This window comes from Sardina pilchardus, chromosome 15 (genome assembly GCF_963854185.1).
Source record: "Sardina pilchardus chromosome 15, fSarPil1.1, whole genome shotgun sequence".
In the NCBI taxonomy this organism is placed as follows: Eukaryota; Metazoa; Chordata; class Actinopteri; order Clupeiformes; family Clupeidae; genus Sardina; species Sardina pilchardus.
In genome coordinates, this window is record NC_085008.1 from 8,274,122 (window position 1) to 8,297,067 (window position 22,946).

The following is a 22,946-nucleotide window of genomic DNA, read 5'->3' on the forward strand; positions in this document are numbered from 1 at the left end:
TGCATAATCTCTCAGATTATAAATGTGTGTGCGAGAAACAGCTGATTGTCTCTTTGGCGCACAGACTTTGTCTCTGTATCCTGATTGCTTGATGCATGCGAGATCTCTCTGTAGACTAGAGATAAAAAATAAAAAAAACACTAACGAGAAAGACAAAAGTTTATCTTAGACTCTCGGTATTTATAGATCTTTAAGCTAAATTTCTTCCACAATACGCACACGCGCACGCACACGCACACGCACACGCACGCACGCACGCACGCACGCACGCACGCACGCACGCACGCACGCACGCACGCACGCACTTCAGTATGTCCGGTGCTTCTCCTCCCATCCTCCAAATGTGCCGCTTACTGACATTAACACCAACGCCTTCCTTCCAGCTCCATCTCCATTCTAAAGTGACAAGCCAGCGTGTAATCCACCATATGTGCGCCTCCGTGTGTTTGACTCAAATTAGTGCCCGCGCTAAACCTATAGCAACTCGGGCCCTAATTGCACGGCTGTCGGGGGGGAGATAATTGGTAGAGTGGTTTCCTGTGCGGCTGTGCACATTGCCGCGCAGCAGACCGGTGGCCCGCTTTTAATAGGCTTCCGATCAGGAGAACGGAGGAACCGCGTTGGAGAACGGAGGAACCGTGTTGGAGAACGGAGGAAGTTCCTTTGCAATCGCCTGCAAGATGGAGTCCACGCCACTCCGCCGGGATTTGGGGTTTGAAACAGGAGCCATGAGACAAACGCTCAAAATGGCTGAACTGTGGTGTGTGTGTCTGTGTGTGTGTTTTGTTTTGAGCGAACGTGCATGCGTATATCTAGGCCATTACTGGGGACATTGCATCAACTTTGTGTTGGTGCTGATGACATCATCCGTGGTTAGTCACTTGCACATGCCCTCTGTCTGTCCTCACACTCGCATGAACACACACACACACACACACACACACACACACACACACACACACACACACACACACACACACACACACACACACACACACACACACACACACACACACACACACACACACACACACACACACACACACACACACACACACACACACACACACACACACGCACGCACGCACGCACGCACGCACGCACGCACGCACGCACGCACGCACGCTCTTCTCTCTCATTTTCATGTGTGTGTACACACACACACACAAACAAACACACACACACACTCACACAAGAACATGTGCGCACACACACACACACACACACACACACACACACACACACACAAATATCAAACATGTACATGCACACACACACACACACACACACACACGTTGGCTGGTGTTGTCTATGCTGGGGACAGGACCACACCTCCAGGTGCTGCTGACTCAGGCTGACAGGCCAGTGGCTCTACTGTCGCTCCCTCTCCTGCTCTCAGCTCCAATGGACTCTGCTCCGCACAACGCCTGTGTACACACTGACTCACACACACTCAGCCTAAAACACGTCCACACTGACTCTCTCACACACAAACGCACACACATGTATAGACATGTACATATACACTGTACACGTACACACACACACACACACGCACACGCACATATAAAACATGCAGTCTCACACATCAAAACGCTCCCTATTATTGACACACCCTCACCAACAATCACACACATACTGTAGACACAAGCGCATATCCTGCATGCACACCCTGAGCTTGTCTGATTTCTGCTTGCATGCCTGCAGTACATCAGAGCGGGGAGGGGGGGTGTGGGGTGGGGGGGGGGCATTGGGGGATCAGGTTGTGCTGTCCTTGCTCTCCCTCTTTGCTGTGGAGTGCACCTCAGGTGACATGGAGCCAGACTCAGCAGTGGCTCTGAGATGACCATAATCAGCACACACACACACACACACACAGACAAACACACTCACAAACACAAACAAAGTCAGGGGAACCTCCCCCTCAGTCTCGGGGTAGCTATGGAAACCTCTGCTCCGGGTGATGATGTCACTCTGACACAGCATCATAACGGCTAATTGGGTTGCGTTTCAGGTCTGCAGAGGGGACAGACGGATGCAGACCTCGGATAGACCAGGGGAGGAAGAGCGAACGGGTGGCGCTGAGCAGTTGCTGATCTTGAGCAACTTCAGAGGAAGGCTGTGCCACGGGAGGAAGACCAAACTACAACAGCTATTAATAGCACCTTGGCTTTGCTGAGAAATGTCTGCTTCGGAGCGGACCGTGTGCTGCGTGTCTTTCCCGCTACCAGAACAAATGCCACGGGCAGAGCAGAGCAGAGCAGAGCGGCGCATCACACAGTATAGTTCACATCGCGTTCACGCTTGACGGCTGAGTGAGAACGAACAGATGGAGCCAGGCGAATAAAGGCAGACACATGAAGGATGTGTGTTTCAGATAAAACTACAGAGTGTGTGAAGGGAGGGAGGGGGAGGTGGAGAGAGAGAGACAGAGAGAGAGATTTAAAACATTGATTTCTTCCACTAATATACATTACTACACATCTAGCAGACCCACATGTAACCTTAAAGTGAGTGAGACAGCCAGACCAGCCTACACTCAACAACCTCCCTGGCTCCCAAACAGACCAACTCCCATAATGTCCCCAATTTATAATAGCCATATTCCATTTTAATTCGACCTGCCACCATTCCGCCGTAAACACCCCCACTGAATCAGTGGAATGGCACTCTATTATTATGCTCTTCCATTTAGCCATATCTGCTGAGTCCAATAAAAGAAGTTCAATAAACCACATCCCTTTGTTTCTTCACCTTCTGCATTGCATCAACACCACCAAAATCAGGTCATTAGAAATCACTTCCCCGAAAATCCCATTAAAACCACAAGCAACTAGCGACAAGAGACCATGTAGCAATGTTATTGTAATTCAGCAAATTGCTGTATGTAAAAATGGGACTTTCCAAACAGATATTCAGAAACTAAAAATAATCCCCAAAACCTCCAACAGCAGACAAACAAGTGATCAGAATTCCCTTTAATTCCACAGAAAGGACATCCCCCCTCTAACAGTTGGACTCAGGTGAGGTGAGCCACGTGTCTGTAGCTCCAGCTCCGAGACGGGGAGCTTGCACTGTAAATCAGCTCTCTGTCCACTTCTCAAGTGGAGGCTTCTGAAAAGACCTCCAAGAACCTCTGGAAATCTGGCCAAAATACATCTGACTGCCTGCATATATTGACCTCTCTCAGTTCAGCATGATAACTGACCTTCATGCAAAACATGTATAGCGAGCCTTTTTATTTTATCACGGCCCACACTTCCAGTGTAACTGGTGGCTATGCCCTCCCCATTTCTACTTCTCTCTTTCTCTAACAGCTGAGACGACCGGTGAAGGAGAGCAGTAGTCCATTTATCAACCCAGTGAGCGGAGAGAGAGAGAGAGATAGAGAGAGAGAGAGAGAGGGAGAGAAAGAGAAAGAGGGAGAGAGAGAGAGGGGTGGGGAGGGGGCATTTTCAGTAGAATGTTCTATTTGCTACAGTTGTAGGGAATATGTCAAATGAACCATTTACTAAAGTAACAAATGAACAGCTACATTTGAATCGAAGGACTATCAGCTGATAGTCCATACTGTAGCGTACAGATTCGTGAAGAGAACACTCTTTCATGAACCTCAGACTAATGACGGAATAGTAAATCGCATCTCAGTAGCAGGACCATAACACGGTCAAGGTTTGCTTGCTCTCCCATGAAAAAAAAGTAGCCTTGCGATTGACACAAACTCCCGGCCGGGGTTGACACAATGGCCTCACAGTGTGGGAAGCCCTGACTTCGCTGCCGGTGGAGCCGGCGGTGCCAGGAATTCTGCAGGGATGAGTGCTTTACCCAATGCACGTCGAGGAAAGACTCCTCCATATTCACAGGCTTCCCCGCTGCAGTGGCGGCGGATGCTGGCGCTTGCTCGCTCCGCTTACAAAATGACATGACAAGGAGCAGTCAGGCCCGGATGGCCGTCTCGCTGGGGAGCGCCCTCAAATGAAAACGTTGTCTTTGCGAGTTCAAAACGGGTGACAGTCCAGGTCTTGCGTGGCAAAGAGAGTTGCTGCCCGAATGAGCACACAGCTGGGTCCAGCTGCGTCGCAGAGACAGTGGGCGCATTGTTTTCCCCACCGGACGGCGGAAAGCGAGCAAGCGAGCGAGCAAGGGAGAGGGGGGAGATGGAGCGATGGGTTTACGTGTGAAACACATAGGGCATATAGGCTACACGCTGTGCCGCACTGCATGCCAAGCCAGGTGCCCTATTTGTTTTGCCTCAGGTCCAACAACACACGGCCTTGCTTGCAGAGAGGAGGGAGGTTGGAGGGGCAGGCAGAGCAGGGGGGGGTGGGGGTGCAATAAGGAGAAAATAAATGGCAAACCAATGAAACGACCATGTCCGTCCGTAACACTGTATCAGTATGTAACGCTCATAGAATAAAAACAGCACAAGTAGGCTACAAGCAAGCGCTTCATCCTCGTTCTTTCCACCTCATGCCAATTGCAGACTATCGCTGACCAACGTTCGATCGAACACAACCATGTCCAAAACACAGGAAGGAAAGCGCCGGGCAATCACGGTCCGAGTCAGGAAACAAAAAACAAAGAACGGGCTGAGCATGGAAACATAACGAGTGGAAAATCTTGCACAACACATATGACATACAGTTGAGATCATAACATCAAGCATAGTGTCATTACTTACTTAACTGAGCCGGTTTCGCTCGGTCCACTTGCGGTTCGCCGAGGTTCACACGGACAGACGGGCGGGAGCTGCTAGAGATGGGAAAGTGGCTCGGCAGCGCGCTGAATTTCCATTGATCTGACAATCTAAAGCTAGAGCGAAGAGGATACGCCGCTGATTGGATCGAGGGCTGCGGCCATCTTGCCAAACAACGTCCCAAACAACCAACCACTTCATCCGTGGAGGCGGGGAAACGACAGGATTGGACGTATAAAAAAAAATGCTGGATGTTATACGAGTTTTTAATAAAAACGTACAGGGCCTACTACTTGGAAGTAACAGACAAGCTACTACTGTCGCTTACATTTACGCACGCCAGGGTTGGCAATATATGATAGGTGGGAAATAGCCTAGAGACTAACGAGTCCCTCAGACAAGGATGCAGCTCAGCAGAAGTGTCATTTTAACCATGATGATGTGGGACTATCCTACAGAAAAATGAACCGAGGTGTCCTAGCCTACCTGGTCAAACACACCACTACTAGGCCTAATTAAGCCTACAAAGAAACTGTCGCGTGCACATCAGAATGAGTAGTGATGCCTACACCTACACCAACACAAGGTTATATGTGTAACACTGCATAATGTATTTGAAAACGTTGATTGACGTGTCTAAGCCACACTAGGCCAAATCTAACCAAGACATCTTAAATTTAAGATGATTTGTAAAAATACAAATTCGCGGATACAACTAGGCTACAACAATAATCTGGGTGGTGTAGGCCTACCTTAATTGGTGCATGTTTTTTTTTTTTTTGCTGAGTATCAGGCGTAACTGCTCAAATAAAGAAGACTTGGTAGCCTACTTGCCATATTTAGCTGTTTAACGTAGGCCTACGCTTTGCCCACTGAATGATTGATGGAGATAGTAGCCTTCACAACAGGTAGGCCACTAATTCATATCGTACTGAAGGGCAAAATACTGTATCTAGGGCAGGAACCCCCCGCTCAATCGCACGACTGAGCCAACACTGCCACCGTCTGGAATATTCGGGAACCTCATGATATCCAAGGTGTACGCATCAAGACAGCTACTGTTTGCTGAGGTCTTCTTCACTGATGAATCCGTGTATTGATTATGGGTTGCCCTCAATACGCAGGGCAGAGAAACATTGCGTTGAGGTTCTCCGCCTTCCTCCACAGAGTCAGATCACCACACATAAACCAACCTCTGTGGAGTATTGTTAATGGTAACTTATTGTTTGTAGTGGAAAAACAGTCGGTTGTCCAAGACATATCTGCGCATTCTCAGTTTTGTTCCGTCTTGATTCACTGTTTCAGATGATCGAGGAGGGTGATTATATTCCTTATTTGGTCAGACAAAGCCTTCATCAACATCCTGGAAAGTATTACTACTTGAATGCATGCACAACTCTGTGTAGACATTTTTACAGGGCTGAGATCGAGACAGTACTACTGGATGCTGCACGTTTCTGTTTGCTTGCTCTTCTCAAATACCTCTGTGACAAGGGCATCTTGGTTTAGTCATCTGTGTTGGCGCACATACTGCCTCGACATTTCGCTTCTTTGTACAATGCTGAATCACAGAGCTCAGTTATACAGCTCACTTGACTTTCACATGACAACCAAAAACTATTTGGGTGAAACAAAGAGATCATTAATACACAAGATTCTACCAAATCCATTTAAAGGTTGTTATTTTTTTTAAACTTGTGCATTAAAGCCCTTGATATTATGGTGCAACTATAACAGTTTAATTTTGCTCGGAAGCTATGGTGACACATTGCATTTTGCTCCATAAAGTTATATTGATGCATCTCCTGTTAATATCTATCATATTTTATGGCTTGACAGTTATGCGCCAGCAGGGCTGATTTTAACGATTGGGAAATTATGGTGCTGTGAAATCTCAGAACATTTGGTACAACCACGGTAGTGCCAACAGGCCAAGAATTTGTCAGGTGCCCGTAGGCCTTCTCTATATGACGACATGCCTTCTTAAAAGCTCAACAAGTAGTTTTATATTTGGAAAGGGAAAAAAAAGCTTTGACCTTACATTCATCATGTCATCCATAAAAATAGTTTACAACAAGCCCTGTTCTTTCGAGCTATACTGTGTGTGGTGGTCTAAGAGACGCCTCTGCATTTGTTTACAATCTTGCCTGAAAGTGTAAACAAATGCCTATAAACACCGGAAAGATATAATCTAGATGAGCGGAATGACTACTGCACTTCACTGCTGCATTCGGACTGCATGGTTGTGGTAGGCCAAGAGGGACTTATTTTTTTTGGCCAGCAGGAACTGAATATTGCAGCTGAACTGCAATATTCAGCTGAACTGACATGTAGACGCCACATTTAAGGCCATGATTATGAATACAGGTTCAAAACAGATAACAATTAAGAAAGCACTCCTTGGCCCAAAGTGGAACGTGTATGCCCATATCTTTTTACTGACACAAACTGATGGTCTTTACAAAAAATTCATGAATGATGCTCTGAGTGAGAGAGACTGGCATCCATGCCCAACAGGCCAGGGATGAGGGACCACGTCTGAGCAAAGCTAAAAACAGGAAGCAGCCGACAAACATCCACTTCCAGCTGAAACAAGTTGACAGCTCAACATCTTTAAATAAACTACATACAAGTCTATCACACAGTATACTGTATAAGGACACAGAACATGAAAAATATAAACAAAGCAATAAAATAGCTATTTTAAAATAGAAAACTTCTTTCCATTTAGAACGGCTCTCTGTGGTGATATTAGATAGCGATCGGCCTACAATTCTTGCATTTAAAAGTGGGCCTTGATAAATCGATTGTTATCTCCTATGGCCATCAGCACTACGGACTCTGACAAAAACACACACTAGACGTCAATATACAGGCAAACGATGGGACAGCTGAAGGCCTCTCGATGTCCTCACATTAAGTGCATCTTCCAAACTTTGAACTTGGCTATGCCGGGAAGCGACAAATATAGATTATTATTATTAATAATAATAATATTATTAATATGAGTGCAAAAATAATGCATTGAAAATAAATTTCATCATCATCTCAAGGAAAGCGAACTGCAATGGCTGCATGTTGCTATTAAAACGGTCCAGTCAAAGTCGGACTTAGATCAGGAGAGCGAAGCACAGCTTTCATTTAAAAGAGGAAGGATCTTGGCGGAGTGTAAAAGAAATCCGTGGCATTTCACTGGAAGGGGGGTTCTCTCCAGAAGATCTTCATAGCAAAAATAGGACGTACAACAATCGGTCCAGAACCTCCAATTTACAGCATAGTAACTGACACAATTGTATTGCCAAGGTTAATTTCATAAAGCACCATATAATAAATATGTTGGTAAAAAAAACGAGCAAAAACAACCTCTAAAAATGGAAACGCTATATTCATTATGTTCCTAATATAATAATGTACATTGTTCGGGAATGCGGTCATCTGTTGACATTGGACTCCTGCTAAGAGGTGGTGTGTATAGTTAAATGGCAACGCCTACGCCTCCTATACTCACAGGCAGAAAACACTCCCAGACAAGGAGCTTTCAAAAAAATAAATACATTAAACTGATTGACAATAGGCAACATTCTTTGAAATGCAGAGAACATCTCCGTTTCGAACATTTGTTAAGGGAACTAGAACCTGGTAAGCCTTTCCATACGAACACAATCTTCACCATCACTTTTAAACGTAATGCCTTTCTTTTCTCCTGCTTGAATGAGCAGAGGCAATGCTTAAAAAAAAAAAAAAAAAAACGGAGCCAGAACCAGAACTGAACAGAACTCATGCCTACTAGAGGTGGACTCCCGCTCAGAACTCAAGGTCCAGTCCGGAAGGCACTGGGTCTTGAGAGGGACGAGCCTTAAGAGAGCTACCTGACTTAAGAGTCTCACCATACTTAAGCGAGTTACTTAAGAGTTATAACTCCACCTCCACCTCTCTACTCCGGGTCAACAGATGCACTTATGGCTCACTACCAACAGAACACAAGATTAAAATAATGCTGCAAATCGATTGGGTTGTTGTGTGTAAAGTGTGTGTGTACGTGTGTAAAGTGTGTGTGCGTGTGTGCGTGTGTGTGCGTGTGTGTCCCATGTGTGTATGTGTGTCTGAATATGTTCACAGTTCTCCTGGGAAGAATCAGGAAGAAGCAAAGAGAAAGTCGAGAGACACGAGTCGTGGTGACGTCCACTCGTTCAGCGGAGCTCCAGTGGAGGGTCCTGGTTCATCAGTGCTGGTGATCAGTCAGGCAGGTGGTGGCGGAGCGGAACCTTCCGGACAGCGGGTGTGTGTGTGCTCCCGCCCGGCTACTCCATGATGGCTCGGTAGATGACCGGCTCGATGTAGTCCCCCCGGTACCTGGAGTTGATCACCCGCTGTCTCTTGGTCTCCTGGACCTTCTTCTCGCCAAACATCTCGTCAAACCTCATGTCCGACGCCTTGGACTGTGGAGAGGAAGTGGACAGTTGACACAAACAGTATGGAGACTATGGAGAACACTAACGACATGCACATTTTGCAAACACCAAAAAGCTAACCACTAACTGCACCCTTGCCGCAGATACAATTGCCAAATTGCTAAGAGTGATTGATGCGAAAAAAAACAGTGACACTTCCCAGATCAGAAGTACATAGTACACCAGAAGTACATAGTCTGGGAGGCAAGTGCAACAGTGTGTTAATCGTTTTTTTCCCATGGAATAGACCACGGAAAGCACCCCCACGGACAGTACACAGCTGAACACAGTACACAGAGTACACTGATAAAGCATACTGATGAAGAACAGACAGCTGGAACCCACCAATCTGGACTTGACTCTCTTTGGCAGATCCTCATCCAAGGTGTAGACCTCGTCCCTCTTGAACGTCAGCTGGGAGCCATCTTCAAACTCCACCTGCACAAGAGTGCAGAGAGATACTGTGAGGCGACTATTCAAAACACAGTCTGTTTTCACATACACATACCACACTGCTGTGGTGTACTGTATTGTCAAGACATAAGAAACACCCATCCACCATCACATCTACCCTCTTGTTGAGGTTCTCTCCACACTCGTGTCTTACCTGGTACATCTGGATGACGTGAAATGCCACAAATTTGGCTCCATAGACGAGGCCGTCTGTCCACCTAACCTGCACCACCTCGCCCTGGGCAGGCGGACCCAGCTGAACACAGTCTCGATTCTACACACACACACACACACACAATCACATTATATAAACACTTTTTATTGGGCTGATATTTTATCCAGAGGCTTTATATCATCACATTAGAAGAAATGTGCTGTGGGTACTTAATATACTTGCAGTCAAGGCTCAGCGAGCTAAACACATTTCATGATTAATCACCAGCTCCATTTGTTCGAAGAGCCAGTCAACAGCCAGTGCAACAATGGTGAGGAAGCTTCTTACCACAATGTCCTCAGGGAAGAGGTTGTCACTGAAGGAGCCGTCATCGAAGTTGACCTCATAGAAGGTCTCCTTGTACAGCTGCACGACGTCACACTGGTAGTAGCGTCCATTTTTGTGCTTGCAGATGACTTTCTGTCCCTCAGTCAGCTCTCTCAGGGCAGCCTTGTTACGCTGGGGAATCAACAATGCACACAAACACAAGCACTTTAGAACCAGCAAAGAATGATATTCCTAGAGCATACGGAAAGCAGCATGCGTCAAAACATAACCGTCAACACGGCCAACAGACACCAATACTTCACAATACAGTAACTATATTACTATATTTTTCTCAAATTCTCCAAACCAACAACTACAACAACCATGCCAGACCAAACAGAATGTCAACTTATGAATATATATATTAGCTAAAACTAAGTAATAAGATAAATTCTGAATACATTATTTTATATACGTTTGCCCATTTCCGGACAGTATGTTATGACTAACCACCATGAGTGTAAACTTCCTCTAAGAAGTGACAATGATATCAGTTAAAAAATAGTTCACTTGCAGTCGGTCTCTCCTCCCTCCTACTCATACGTTTACATGCATTGACATTCATATGGACTTCGTATGGTGCCATATTCAACCAGGTCATATCATTGTGTAATTGACTTGTCATATGTTCATTTCTCAGGTCGTTTCTCCCTTCCATCGTCCCATTCATCTCGGTCCCCACTCCCGTCTTCCCATCATATTCCCTTCTTGAGCTCCAGCCCCCAATCTCGCTCACCTCAGCCTGGACGGGGCCTTTGTGCCGGCAGCAGGTGACGTAGACGACGAAGGGCCAGTCGTTGGGCTGCATGAGGATGCCTGCAGCCTGGGCACAGGTGGGGTGGTAGGAGGTGGGGCAGCGGCCGTGAGAGCACTGCACGCAGCAGCCCGACGGCTTCTTCATCCGCCGCTTACAGTAGTAGCACTTCTGCAGTGGACAAGGGCAGGGGGTTGAGAGGGTCAGAAATGCAGGCTCTCACACAGGAGCAATGGCAGTGAAAACAAGACACAACAAGGCAGACACTATTATTCCAGTAAAATATGGCTTAAGCCTAGCCTGGCTAGCGCCTACCACTTCTCAATGAGACGTGGTCTGGCAACCAAACGTTCATTTTCTTGTAGTTGAAAAAAATGCCCAGATCAGTTCATTGGGCGCCACGGATGTCAATCAAATGCGTCTGTGCATAGCTCATTATAGTCTTACTTTCCCCCTGTTCTGTGATGGGTCCCCTATCTCAGGCAAAAATTAGGGCGGTAGTTTCCAGACTGCCTTAGCAGCGTGAATGGAATCGCGCACAAGGCAGCATGGGGACTCCCAGGCTAGCTTAAGCCTAGTCCAGGACTAAATGAGCATTTAGATTAAAAAAAAAAAAAAATCACTATCACAAAGGACATTGTAGTTAAGACGTGAACCATGCTATGTTTATTTTATTCTCGTGATCGCTATGGTGGAATCTGGGAGTCATGTTAAGAATGTTGATGCATATAATGTTCTCTGTGGCGATGATGATAATAACACGCAACCATATGTGTGACTATAAACCCTGAGATGGGTGTTTGAGAATGTGCTTGTGGTGGATGAGGAAACCCTTTTCCTGGCACAATCTACAGCGGCTTTATCAACGCACAACACATGCTGGTGTCCTGCAGCGGAGAGCAGCTCTGAGAGGAGTCTAGGGAGGAGCGCTGGGCGGGACTCACCAGTTTAAACCTCTGCAGGGGGATGCCACTGAGGTCCACAGGGGAGCGCTCGCTGATGTTCACGAAGCGCGCCTCCAGAACAGCCACTGCACACAGGACATGCACCCACCTACGAAACACACACACACACACACACACAAATAAATATATATATATATATATATATATATATATATTTCACAGCTTACAAAAACAACAAAACATGAAAGAAATATATCTGACTAACAGAACATTAGCCAAACAATACTGAATATCTGACCACGACACACTCTGAATAAAATAAGACACACAAATAACGCCAATCGTTACAGTACTTCAAACAACTACAGTGGACCGACTCCAGACTTGGAGAGTAGTATTTAAGACAGGCCCTCAGACGACCCCACAGGCAGGGCTGCCATGTTCCTGAGGGCTATTAGCAGCCTTGGGGGGGGCATTAATGAGTGGCTAGGCCAGACAGCGCGCTGGCAGGCGTCGGATAGATAAGGGCCTATCTGCCCCCTCGGCTGGGCCTTCCTGCTCACTCACTTGTCATTGTTGGCTCTGTGCATCGCCCCTCCCCTCAGAGCACACAGGCAGCAGCTCTGTGGAGAGACACAGGAGATCGTCACAACACACACACACACACACACACACACACACACACACACACACACACACACACACACACACACACACACACACACACACACACACACACACACACACACACACACACACACACACACACACACACACACACACACACACACACACACACACACACACACACACACACACACACACACACACACACACACTCTGACTGTGGCTATTGACTACAGCAAAGCACTACGAGAAGCCACACTCATGAGGGCTTTCACACAAACTGCAACACAGATAAGTACAAGCCTACGGTCTACTGAGAACCAAGGTCATAAAGTCTTGGAAATGGGTCATGGAACTGTCGTAAACAAAGTCTACTACGAAATATCTAACGTAAACAGTCTTTAAGATCACAACATTGTTCCAATATCAAATGCTAAATTACTGCTCCTGGAAACTACATTGAGTATTACAACCATGCTAAATGAAGAACAGACTAATGAGTGTGTTTCTGAAGCATTTGGGGTGTAACAGAAAAAAGGCGTGTTGCCATTGGCACCTCGGTCATGGCGTTGGCCTTGCAGCGGGCACACTTCCAGCCTTTGGTCACACTGTGTGGGTTCACGCCATAGCAACCTGGCAAGGGCACAAACAGCATGTGATGAGCGCTATTGCCCTGCTCCTCCACCCACCATGCAGCGCCCACCAATATACAGAGCATGACAACCACACTCCACCAATAAACATAGACAAACATCAACTCAAAGTTAATACTTAAACCTCAAATACAAGTTATACACAAGCAAGGGAGGTGGGGGTGGGGGATTATGTTGGCACTGCTGCTACCATTTGTTTACCGTCTTAACAAAAGCAAGTTGCTTCATGCTATTGCAGCAATACTGATGCTGGTGAAACAATCACTGGTTGCCAAAATAAGCAACGCTCTGTGGCACTTTGACCGATCAGAGGCAAATCTCCTGGGAATTAAAGACGCCATTTCAGTCTAGACTATGATTTGATCAGTCAATTTAAAACACACTTCTTTAATATCCGGTAATTTTGCTAAATTGGCTGCTGGGCCAATAGTCAAAAGTTAAAAAGATGAAATCACTGAAACTTCCCATTACCTTCTTAACCTAAAACATGTTCTGATGGAGCCCCCTACTGCACTCGACTGTGTGGACTGAGCACTGATGAACATTAAGGCGATGAGGGATAAGAAAACACTAAATAGTTTAAAAATTGTGTTAGGGGGCTTGAACAACAGAACATGTATCTTGGATAGATAAACATCAGCATGAGCATGAGTAGTGCTGGTCATCTGGTCACTCACTGGCGTGGACGCGTACGCTGCACATGGCGCAGGTGACGAGCAGACTGGTGCCATCGGGCTCCAGGTACGGTGCGGTCAGCTCGACCTCGGCCGACTCCTCTGTGGTGGTGGTGAAGCAGGACTCGGGGATCAGGGGCTTGGTCCGCTGACGACTGGCCGGGCCCACCAGAGGACCACAGGGGTCGTCGTCCCCACATTCAGTCTGGGGGAGGGACAGAGGAAGGGTGTGAGAGAAGGAGGGAGAACAGACATTAAAAAAGATATAAAAAGACAGAAATGTCTGCGCAAATGTTAGAGTGGTATAGTTGTAAGTGTGGAAATCATGAAAAATATATTTATGATGAATGTGAGCACAGGGGTGAGGCGAACAGCTTGAGTTAAAAGTCATGTTTACATGCACTGACATTCAAATTTATTTCCCAATGTTGTGCTGTTTTGCATCCAGTTCATCTTGATTGGGATGGAAATAGCAGAGACTCACAACACCTTTTTGAAAATGCTACTTAAACTGCTAGTCTGTAGCAAACAAATTTCCCCCTTAGGGATCCGCAAAGGTCAGTTAAATTTAACAGACGCAAAAACAAAAGTAACCCGTCACTGTGCGGAAATGCCACCGTCGTGACTATGGAATTGAAAGAATGACTCGGCTGACAGGAGGGAGGAGATCAGTATGCGAACAGAGACAGGAGCGAAGACAAGGCGACGCGCGAACACGCCGACGGGACCTTTAGGCAGCCAGCCCAGCGGTGCATCACTGCCCTTTCAGCACCTCCTGGTGGTAGCCTTGCCCGTTCGCGACTGCCCCCTTACCCGCTGGTAGGTCTGGAAGAGCATGCAGATGGCGCAGTAGGGACGCTGCATGCCCATGCTGCGGTTGAACTCCTTCTCCTTCTCCAGGCTGTAGGGCCGGTTCTGCCAGAGGTGGGCCAGCGGCCGTGCCCAGGCCTCCCCCTCCACCACCTCCTCCTCCGCCGCCGCCGGCTCCGTCAGCTCTGGGACACAAACAGAGGGACACGGGAGGTTATAGGGGCAGCACAGCCTCTCGCTCGACGACTATCCAAGTAACACCACAACAACGCAAGGGTTTCTAGCTGCAACTCCACAATTAACATACAACAATTTAGCGGTTACAAGTGTAAAATGATGTTGTAATGATGTTGCATGTTATGTGTTATGTTGTAACTTCAGGTAATCTACTTCTTACGATGCAGAGAAACTGCTCCAACTCTGCTTAATAACAGAATGTTGAGCCGTGTTCCCAGTGCTTCCCCCTCGTGTTCCTGCAGGTGTCTTACCTTCGTCACTCATGCTGTCCTTTATGAGTGGATGGTGGCGGGGGAGTTTCCCCAGGCGCTCTGACACACCCTCCGTCCCGGCTTCGTCATCCACTCCCTGCAAAACCAACAAACAGCCTTTACCACAAGCAGCTCAGGGGCGCTCTGAACAACAGATGGCACGCTTGAAATCACACGAAGACAATGCTTCTCTGAATGCTTTTAATGCACTTTCTAAAATCACTGTGTGCTTTGCTGCACTTTCTAAAATCACTGTGTGCTTTCAACCACTGCACCCATTCAGCATCAGCAACAACAAAACCTACATACACTCGTTCAACCCTTGAGTGCATTAACCCACAGCAAGCACACAAACTTCATGTCCACACCAATCCTCTGACCTTCTTTTCGTCATCCTCATCCTCGTCGTCGTCATCTTCATCATCATCGTCCTCGTCGTCGTCGTCATCATCATCGTCGTCAGGATCGCTGTCGTCCCCGACGCTGTTCCTGCCCTCTCTGCGCGGCGTCTCGCCCTCGCTGCAGTAGTCTCCTTTGGCGTAGCTGTGGACGTGCAGAACCTCCGCCGGACTCAGCGTCCTCTGGAAGAGCCTGTGGACCGGACTGGTGCTGGGGGGCGCCGGGGCAGGAGCAGGAGCAGGAGCAGGGGCGCTCACTGGGGCCGGGCTGACTGAGAGGGCAGAGGAGGGGGCCGGTTTGGTGTTGGCCTCGCTGGGGCCGGCTGGCGCCCCCGTGGCCAGATGAGGCTCCTGCTTGGGCACTGGGGTGGGCACTGGTGCTGCCGTCTTGGCTTTGGCTACTTTGGCTGGAGGCTGGCGTGGCTGGGCTGAGGCCTGCGACTGCGCCGGGGATGCTAACGGAGGGGACACAGTGGTGGTGGTGGTGGCGGGGGTCGTCCTGTTCCTGCCGAGACAGTTGGACGCTTTTGCGTTCTGCACCTTGCCGGGCTTCGCCTCGACTGCCGTCGTCTCCAGAGGCTCAAACTTCACCGGCAGCAGCTTCAGGGGCTCCGCCGCAGAAGGGTTTCCTTTGGTCGGTTCCACCTCACTGGGTCTCGCTTCTGTTGACGGCTTCACGGCAGGCTTCTCCTCCTCCTCAGGGTCACCCTCAGAACGTTCCGCCTTCTCTGAGGACCCCACCCGTGAAGGTTCCAACTCAGTGGGCTTCTGTTCTGCTGGTTCCACCTCAGCAGGCGCCACATCTGCAACAGCAGCAGCTGCCCGATCCGAAACCTCCATCTGGGAGGCCTCCTTTTGTCTAGACTTCTTCTTCTCCCCCAGATCCGTACAGGCCTGCACATCCTTCGCACGCGGCTCCTCCTTGGCCTGACCACCTCCTGCAGACGAACTGTGCCCTGCTGCGGTGGGCTCTTCCTCCAGAGCAGGCGGTGGCTTGGCTGGCTTCGGGGCGGCGCTCTCTGCCTCTTTTGCCCGGGGCTCTGTGGACTGTGCTGCCTGCGGGGCGCTCTTCTGCCCTGGCTGGGGCTGTGTGCCTGCGTGGAACACGGACAGCTGGGTCGCCTGAAGCTCGTCACCTGCGCTCCGCGCCACCTGCTGCTGCTGCTGCACTTCAACTGAAACAGAAAGATCAATAAACAACATTTATCTACCGTTTAGAAGATGTTAACTAAGTACAGTAATTTCCTGTATATAAGCCGCAGGACAGTGTTTTATGCAAGTTAAAAGAAACAAAACAAGGTATTAACCTCATAGCTGAAGCAATTTGGCAAAATCAATGTATAAGCCGCGGCTAATAGTCTGGAAAATACAGTACGCAAACTGGTGTCACCATCAGAGAAAATACACTTGCAGTCAAGTTATGTTGTCCAGCACCTGTATTTGCATTTGTGTCCACAAAAATCCTCACGAATGATCCATCAAGTGTGCGAGAATCCCTACTGATCACACAGCAATTTGGCTACTGAGTGAGTGATTAAAAGGGTTTTTTGAGAGTGATTGTTTTCTCAAAGAGTTGCTTTGAGAGTGAAATCCGAAAGGATCAAAAACAGTCTGGTAATGAAAGTGATCTCTGGTGCATGTGTTACCTGGGGCTGTTGAGCTGGCATCCTGCTTCTGGGTTTCATTCTCGGGTAGAGAGATTCGAGCCTTCTTCTGCTCCACCTCCTCTTGGGTTGACCCAGGTTTCTCCTGCGGCTGCTCAGACTGCTGCTGCTGCTGCTGTTGAGTCTCCACACAGTCGTGCTGTCTCTTCACACCTTTGGAGATGCTGAACAACATCCAAACAACACATCGACAGTCAACAACAAAAACAATCACAGTAGTGGGATATGATGTTTAAAGCTTCTGCTTAACGCTTCTGCGGGATTAACAAGGATGGCACAGGCGACTGGGGACATCATAAAGATTAAGGTTGCATGTATTCAATGTCATTAAGTAGTACAGCATATGGAAGTCATAAGACTGTGTGTGTGTGTGTGTGTGTGTGTGTGTGTGTGTGTGTGTGGCCACTCACCTCTCATCCTCTCCTTCTGTGGTGCTGGACACCTCCGTCTCCATCTGATCGGTCCTTTCCCCGCTGCCCTCGTCTTTCCGCAACTCCACCAGGAAGCGCTCCCTGCCACCCTGCAGGAACTCTGCCGCCTCCGGGGTGGGCTTGGAGTGGTCGATGGGCCCGTTGTCCTTGCCGGCCAGCCACAGCTTGTAGCGGTCTGGCTGGAACTTTCTCACAAACAGGTCCATCGAGATTTTCACCATGTCCTTCCGGCACGAGCACTGCAAACGCAAAGCACAGTCACTGCTGGTTCAGCCATCACCTCCGTAGCTTTGAACAAGATAACAAATAGCAAACTCTGCAGAGCTCCTCTGTTGTGCAGTCTGTGTAAATTCAGGCCATGTTCTTCTATGGTTTCTACTAATGGGATAGAATGCCATACAAGACCTTACGCGGTCTTGATTATGATTCGACTTTCAACAACAGCACAAGAACATAAAACAAAAAACTAATGAGAAACAAACAGAAACCAAAAAAAAAAAAACCAAAAAATTGTCCTTACCAGTGTGGCCTGCTTCCCATATTCAATCCACCGCTGGGTGGCGAAGTTGGTGGACTCTGCGCAGTTGAAGCCATGGTTGAACCCAGCATGGTAACCATATGGGAAGGTCACTATGAACTGCCCAGCCTCTTGGGTAACCTAGGGAGTTGCACATCACATCACATCACATCACATCAAATCACTGCACATCAAGTTACGAGTTACCACTGGGTTCAATTGTGGGCATTTCAAAATAGGAAAAAATATTTGATTTGAGACTTCAGTGTTTCCCATACACTGATTTATTTGTGGCGGCCCACCACAATATCAACATTGACCACCACACAATGATTTTCTATGCTGTACTATTTCAATTGGGTAAAATCCTTTCATTGTATAGCTATGTGCATCTTCACATTTAAAGAAAACATTATCAATTGTTGGCATCATAACCACGCTGCACAGATTTGTTCTAAACACTGGACTTTGTTAGACAGCGATCTCACCTTCTCAAATGGTATTCCATATTTTTTAAGGATTGATGGTGAAATTAATGTCATCTTGTGTCGTAAGAAGGCATCACAACTTTGGGCACTTCCAGGGAAAAAACCTGCAAAAACATGCCGAGAGCACATCATTCAAAACAGTTTCAAAACCTAAAGGAAGTTTTAAAATATTCTTCTGTATCCATTTACACTTACCCTTAGCTAGGCGTTCTAGTCTTTTCCCATGTTCAGGGGGAACACAATACCTATAGAAAGGATTAGACCATTAGACCACTGATAAAAGCAGCTTTACACTTGTTAAAACCAAAATAACCCTGGCAAGTCACAAAATATTTTTCTCAATGCAAGCTTTTTTTTACCAAGACTTGGGCTCTCCAAAGTGCAGGTAGTTGATGCTGTAGAGATCCATGTCTTCGGTATGCCAGGCAAATGTGCTCTTCCACATCCCAAAGTATAGGTAAGGGGTGTTCACTCCCTTGATTTTGATGCCGCTCTCCCTCTCCACTGTGTCAAGGATAGTGTTCAAGTGGCCAATATTCCACTCGGCCACATCCTAAGGTGGAAAAACGTGAGGGAGGAACAGAGGGGTTTGAGAAATCCCCAGAAAGTGCTCTCCAATAGCTTGGTCATTTACTTACTTACTCCTGAAAGCAACGTTTCTTAAGAAATGTTAAAGCTCACCTCAGTTCTTTAGCTTATTCTCGTGTTAATGAAAACAGATGCACTAGAACGGTATGCAATCAATCACTAACTAAAATCTCACATGGCCTTACTGCACTGACAGATCAAGAAAAGATCAAAAAGGAGGGCATTCCAGTCTGCCAATAATATCCCTCTTTAAGCATAATAAAGGCATCCAAACCTACCAAAGCTTCACAACATTAGGCATTTGTAGGTTGACAACAATGACTTTATACAGATGTACGTGAGAAGAACTAACTCACTGGGTCATAGAGGGTGCCGTTGACATCAGCTCCATAGAGGGGAGGGTTAAAAGTCAGGTTCTTCCAGTACTTTCTCTCCAGTTCATCAAAATCCACATATCTGGGGTTGCAGAACCTACAATGACGGAAAAAAACAAATGAGATGGCTTGAACTTGCCTGCGAAGTGGTGGCAAGATGTACTTTCAGGCAATTTTATAAATTAACTGAATGGATTTCAAAGGCAAATGTTATGCTGTATCTTTTCAGAGGTTCATCCAAAGTGACTTGTTTGCCCTTGTTAGTCAATTTAGTACAGAAGGTGGTGTGTATAAGCACAAGATTATATGTCTACTCACTTGTCTGTATTAGCAGTTTTGCGGAACTCCCGGACCGTCATGGGCTTTTTCTGAATGTTGTACTGGGTGAAGAGACCTGACTGGCCAGTCACAACTTGCTGAATGGGTGCGGGAATCACCAGGTCATCAATGTCGTCATACGTTTTCCTGGGTTTCCAGTCTTTAGGTGGTATGACCTAAAAAAAAAAACAAAGACATTTAAATTCAGTAATCCTGCTTCTATATTTGAACTTAATGGCAGTTTTGTCCTCAGACCAGGTTACCTTGGCCATTCCAGCCCTGTGTGCTCCTTGGGACTCCATGTAGGCTATGTAGCGACTGAAATCTTTGAACTCTTCTTTAGTAGGTTGAAAAGTCATGATCCTGCAGCCAGGATTCTGCGATGCAGAATCTGAAGCCATGTTGCCACAATGACCCTACAATAAACATAGAGACAACAGGAGACTCGTTATTATAATATAGTAGAACAAACATGCCTAAGTGGGTTTCCCCGGGATAACAGTTTACAAGTCTACGACCTGTGGATGGAGATTCAGCAACGGAGACTGTTTTGTCGCCGCCTACAGTTTGGCCAATATCCTAGAAGAGCATTTAACTCATGTAGCTACAAAACAAACAGCTAGCTAACAACTGCTTTATCAACTAGAATGTATCATTACTAAGCTTTCACAAACTGCGACGTCGGCCTTTCGCATTAAACAATGAAGTTCAAAAGTGACGGTTGAGTTGCTAGAGAATGGCAGCAACGTTAGAAAGTTGCCAAGCAAAATAGTTAACGTTAGCTACTTAGCCGATAATCGTTAACTGCATGACATTCACAGGCAGAGTTGACAAACTAGCATAACGTTAACTAGCTAGCTAGCAGGCAAGCAAGCAAACAACATTCAACAAGAAATATACAGTTGTGAAGTCACACGCGTTAGTTTGCTTGCAAAGTACAACCCCAAATACTATTTTAAATGTTACTGGTTCTTACTGTTTGCATTGTGACTGCTTCGTCAAAATGCAAAATGTTGTTAGTCACGTTTAACACGAGAATGTTAGCTAACTATCACAGCTAGCTAACGTTTAACGTTAGTCTGTCTGTAAAAACATACACTAGCTCACGTTAGCGTGCTAATCTGTCACAACTCCTTCATAAGAACCTCCCATTTGGACACCGACCATAGGATGAGGACAATGAATAAATTCTGCATTTCATTTTTCATTGGATGACTCTCGTGGTCGTCAACTTTAAGGCCCATAGCAGCTTAACTCCCGGAAAATAAATAGCTCGCATTGTGTGCCTGGCAAGTTGCTTTCAAACGCAAAACTGGAACTTGAGGCAAGGAGTTGTCAATACATAAGGACTAAGTTAATTATGCTGTTCAGCAAGAACCTGCAAACCAGTTCAGAGAAACGTAAGTTCTTGCTGATAGGGAAACGCTATGCAGTTCAACTTGACGTTCGCTAGCTAGCTAGGATAGCACGCTAGCAAGTATTAGCTGGTTAGCTGCAGGCAGAGAATCGCTAGCATTTTAGCTAGCTAGCAACAAATACTGACTTGTAGTGAAACAAAACATAGATGAAGTGACGAAAAAAGAAAATGGAATTATCAACAGACTGTTTAAACCGACTTACAAATGTTGAGCTGTCGAGAACTGGTTGGTGCTTCAGATCTTCAGAGTAAGAAGCGCATTTATTCAGAATTTACCACGGGCAGTAAGGATGGTCCTCCATTATTGTATCGGGCAAAAGCGCATGCTCAGTTTGTGATTGTTTACAACGCTATCTGAGGGCGTTCCTAGTTTTTAACTCGGGCTAATCAAAATGCCTTTTTGTTATAACCACGCCCTGCAGTTCATGGCACGTATCAATTAACTGTCTGCATGTCAAGCAACTTACGACTATATATTTTTAAAGGTGATTATTTCTTCCATATAGACTACACTGCTGCATTGAATCATGAAATTGGACATGTCTGATTGATAGGTCATGAACTTCCCTGAATAGACCTAGTCAAAGCTCTGCTTTAACCCTCTCTGACCTAGTGGTTCTCAAACTTTTTCTTTCATCCTCACTTTGATCAAGGGGGCTTTCGAGCCCCGCCTGTCCATCACCGCTCTAGTCGCCACGCCTAAAGTAGCCTAGGTCTAGCTCAAAATTGTCAAATTTCTTGACATAACGTCACTTGCTAAATATAGGCCTATAGGCCTAGGCTCAGTAAGTCTACCGTAGCAGTTAGGATACAAATAAATATCAGTTAAGAAATAGAGAAAATAAAAATCTAAATCAATTACTAATAACGTTTTATTTTTATTTTTTTGTCATTTACAAGGTATCAATCCTTGCTTCAAAAAAAGCTGATTTCCAAAAACAATTAGGCTAAATAGGGCTATCTACCATAGTGTTATAAATGAAGTTCACCACTCTCACAACCTCGTTCAAAATCTTATTCAGGTCAGCCTTGACGCGAGCGCTTCCCTGAATTAAACAGTCCGTCGTTGCGCGCCGGGCGCGATCTTCATCATGGGCGCAGGCCAGGACAGACCACCATTTTCATCTGGTCAATGATACAAGAGTCTAGATTACCTTCTTTGTGTGTGTTTTGTGAGATGGAGGTGTATGGCAGGCGATTTAAAAACAAATCTCCGGCTTTTCACGTCAGCTCGCGCCCCACCTGGCATGCCTCTGCGCCCCAGGCCACAGTTTGAGAAACGCTTTGACGTGCGCCAAATCCAAGTTGTTCTAGAAGCATGAAGCCTTTTTGGTACATGAAATGTCACCGGTAGAGTCCCTCTCCAAAGCAGATCCTCGCAAAAACATACAAAAAAATGGTACAAGCACAGTGCAACATCAGTGTTTTCTGTCAACTCATCCATATTTTGCGTTTAGCCCAATATTCTTGCCACTCATAATGGAACTATTGGAGTCGGTTTCGTTTAAAAGTTTAACCATGGTGGGAAAAACCATAGCTTACATTACAATATAGTGCTGTTCTCTTGCATCTCTCGCTCGCTCTGTGGTCCTGCAGCCGCTGCAACTCAGCCAGTTGCACGTATTGAACAAGTTGAAGGTTCATATATATATGTCAACGTAAACTGGCACTACGTTGGAGTTTATGAGATTTAACGTTG

At 46.6% G+C, this 22,946-nt stretch overlaps 2 protein-coding genes across 3 annotated transcripts in view; both read right to left on the minus strand.

Annotated features, from left to right (window-relative positions):
* Positions 1 to 4,830, minus strand: part of zgc:92140 (uncharacterized protein LOC447854 homolog) — a 24,684-nt gene extending 19,854 nt beyond the window's left edge. The window contains exon 1 of the mRNA XM_062556664.1: positions 4,682 to 4,830. The gene's annotated coding sequence lies outside the window, so the exon portion shown is untranslated. The remainder of the gene's footprint in view (positions 1 to 4,681) is intronic.
* A 2,279-nt stretch (positions 4,831 to 7,109) lies between these two features.
* On the minus strand, positions 7,110 to 21,560 carry kdm4aa (lysine (K)-specific demethylase 4A, genome duplicate a). Of its 2 annotated transcripts, XM_062556665.1 has the most exons (22): positions 21,451 to 21,560; positions 20,094 to 20,246; positions 19,831 to 20,006; positions 19,495 to 19,609; positions 18,910 to 19,103; positions 18,746 to 18,795; positions 18,551 to 18,654; positions 18,066 to 18,203; positions 17,525 to 17,784; positions 17,097 to 17,278; positions 15,433 to 16,625; positions 15,053 to 15,149; positions 14,568 to 14,749; positions 13,758 to 13,959; positions 12,984 to 13,060; positions 12,368 to 12,423; positions 11,840 to 11,948; positions 10,878 to 11,066; positions 10,103 to 10,273; positions 9,755 to 9,874; positions 9,493 to 9,585; positions 7,110 to 9,135 (listed from the first exon to the last, which is right to left on the minus strand). In XM_062556665.1, exons 2-22 carry the CDS (start codon positions 20,229 to 20,231, stop codon positions 8,998 to 9,000), a joined length of 3,984 nt encoding a protein of 1,327 aa, XP_062412649.1. In that variant the 5' UTR covers positions 20,232 to 20,246; positions 21,451 to 21,560; the 3' UTR covers positions 7,110 to 8,997. The 2 variants fall into 2 exon arrangements, with proteins under 2 accessions (XP_062412649.1, XP_062412650.1); XM_062556666.1 differs by lacking the exons at positions 19,495 to 19,609; positions 19,831 to 20,006; positions 20,094 to 20,246; positions 21,451 to 21,560 and having other exon boundaries at positions 18,551 to 18,653; positions 18,744 to 18,795; positions 18,910 to 18,979.
* Between the last annotated feature and the right edge of the window lie 1,386 nt (positions 21,561 to 22,946).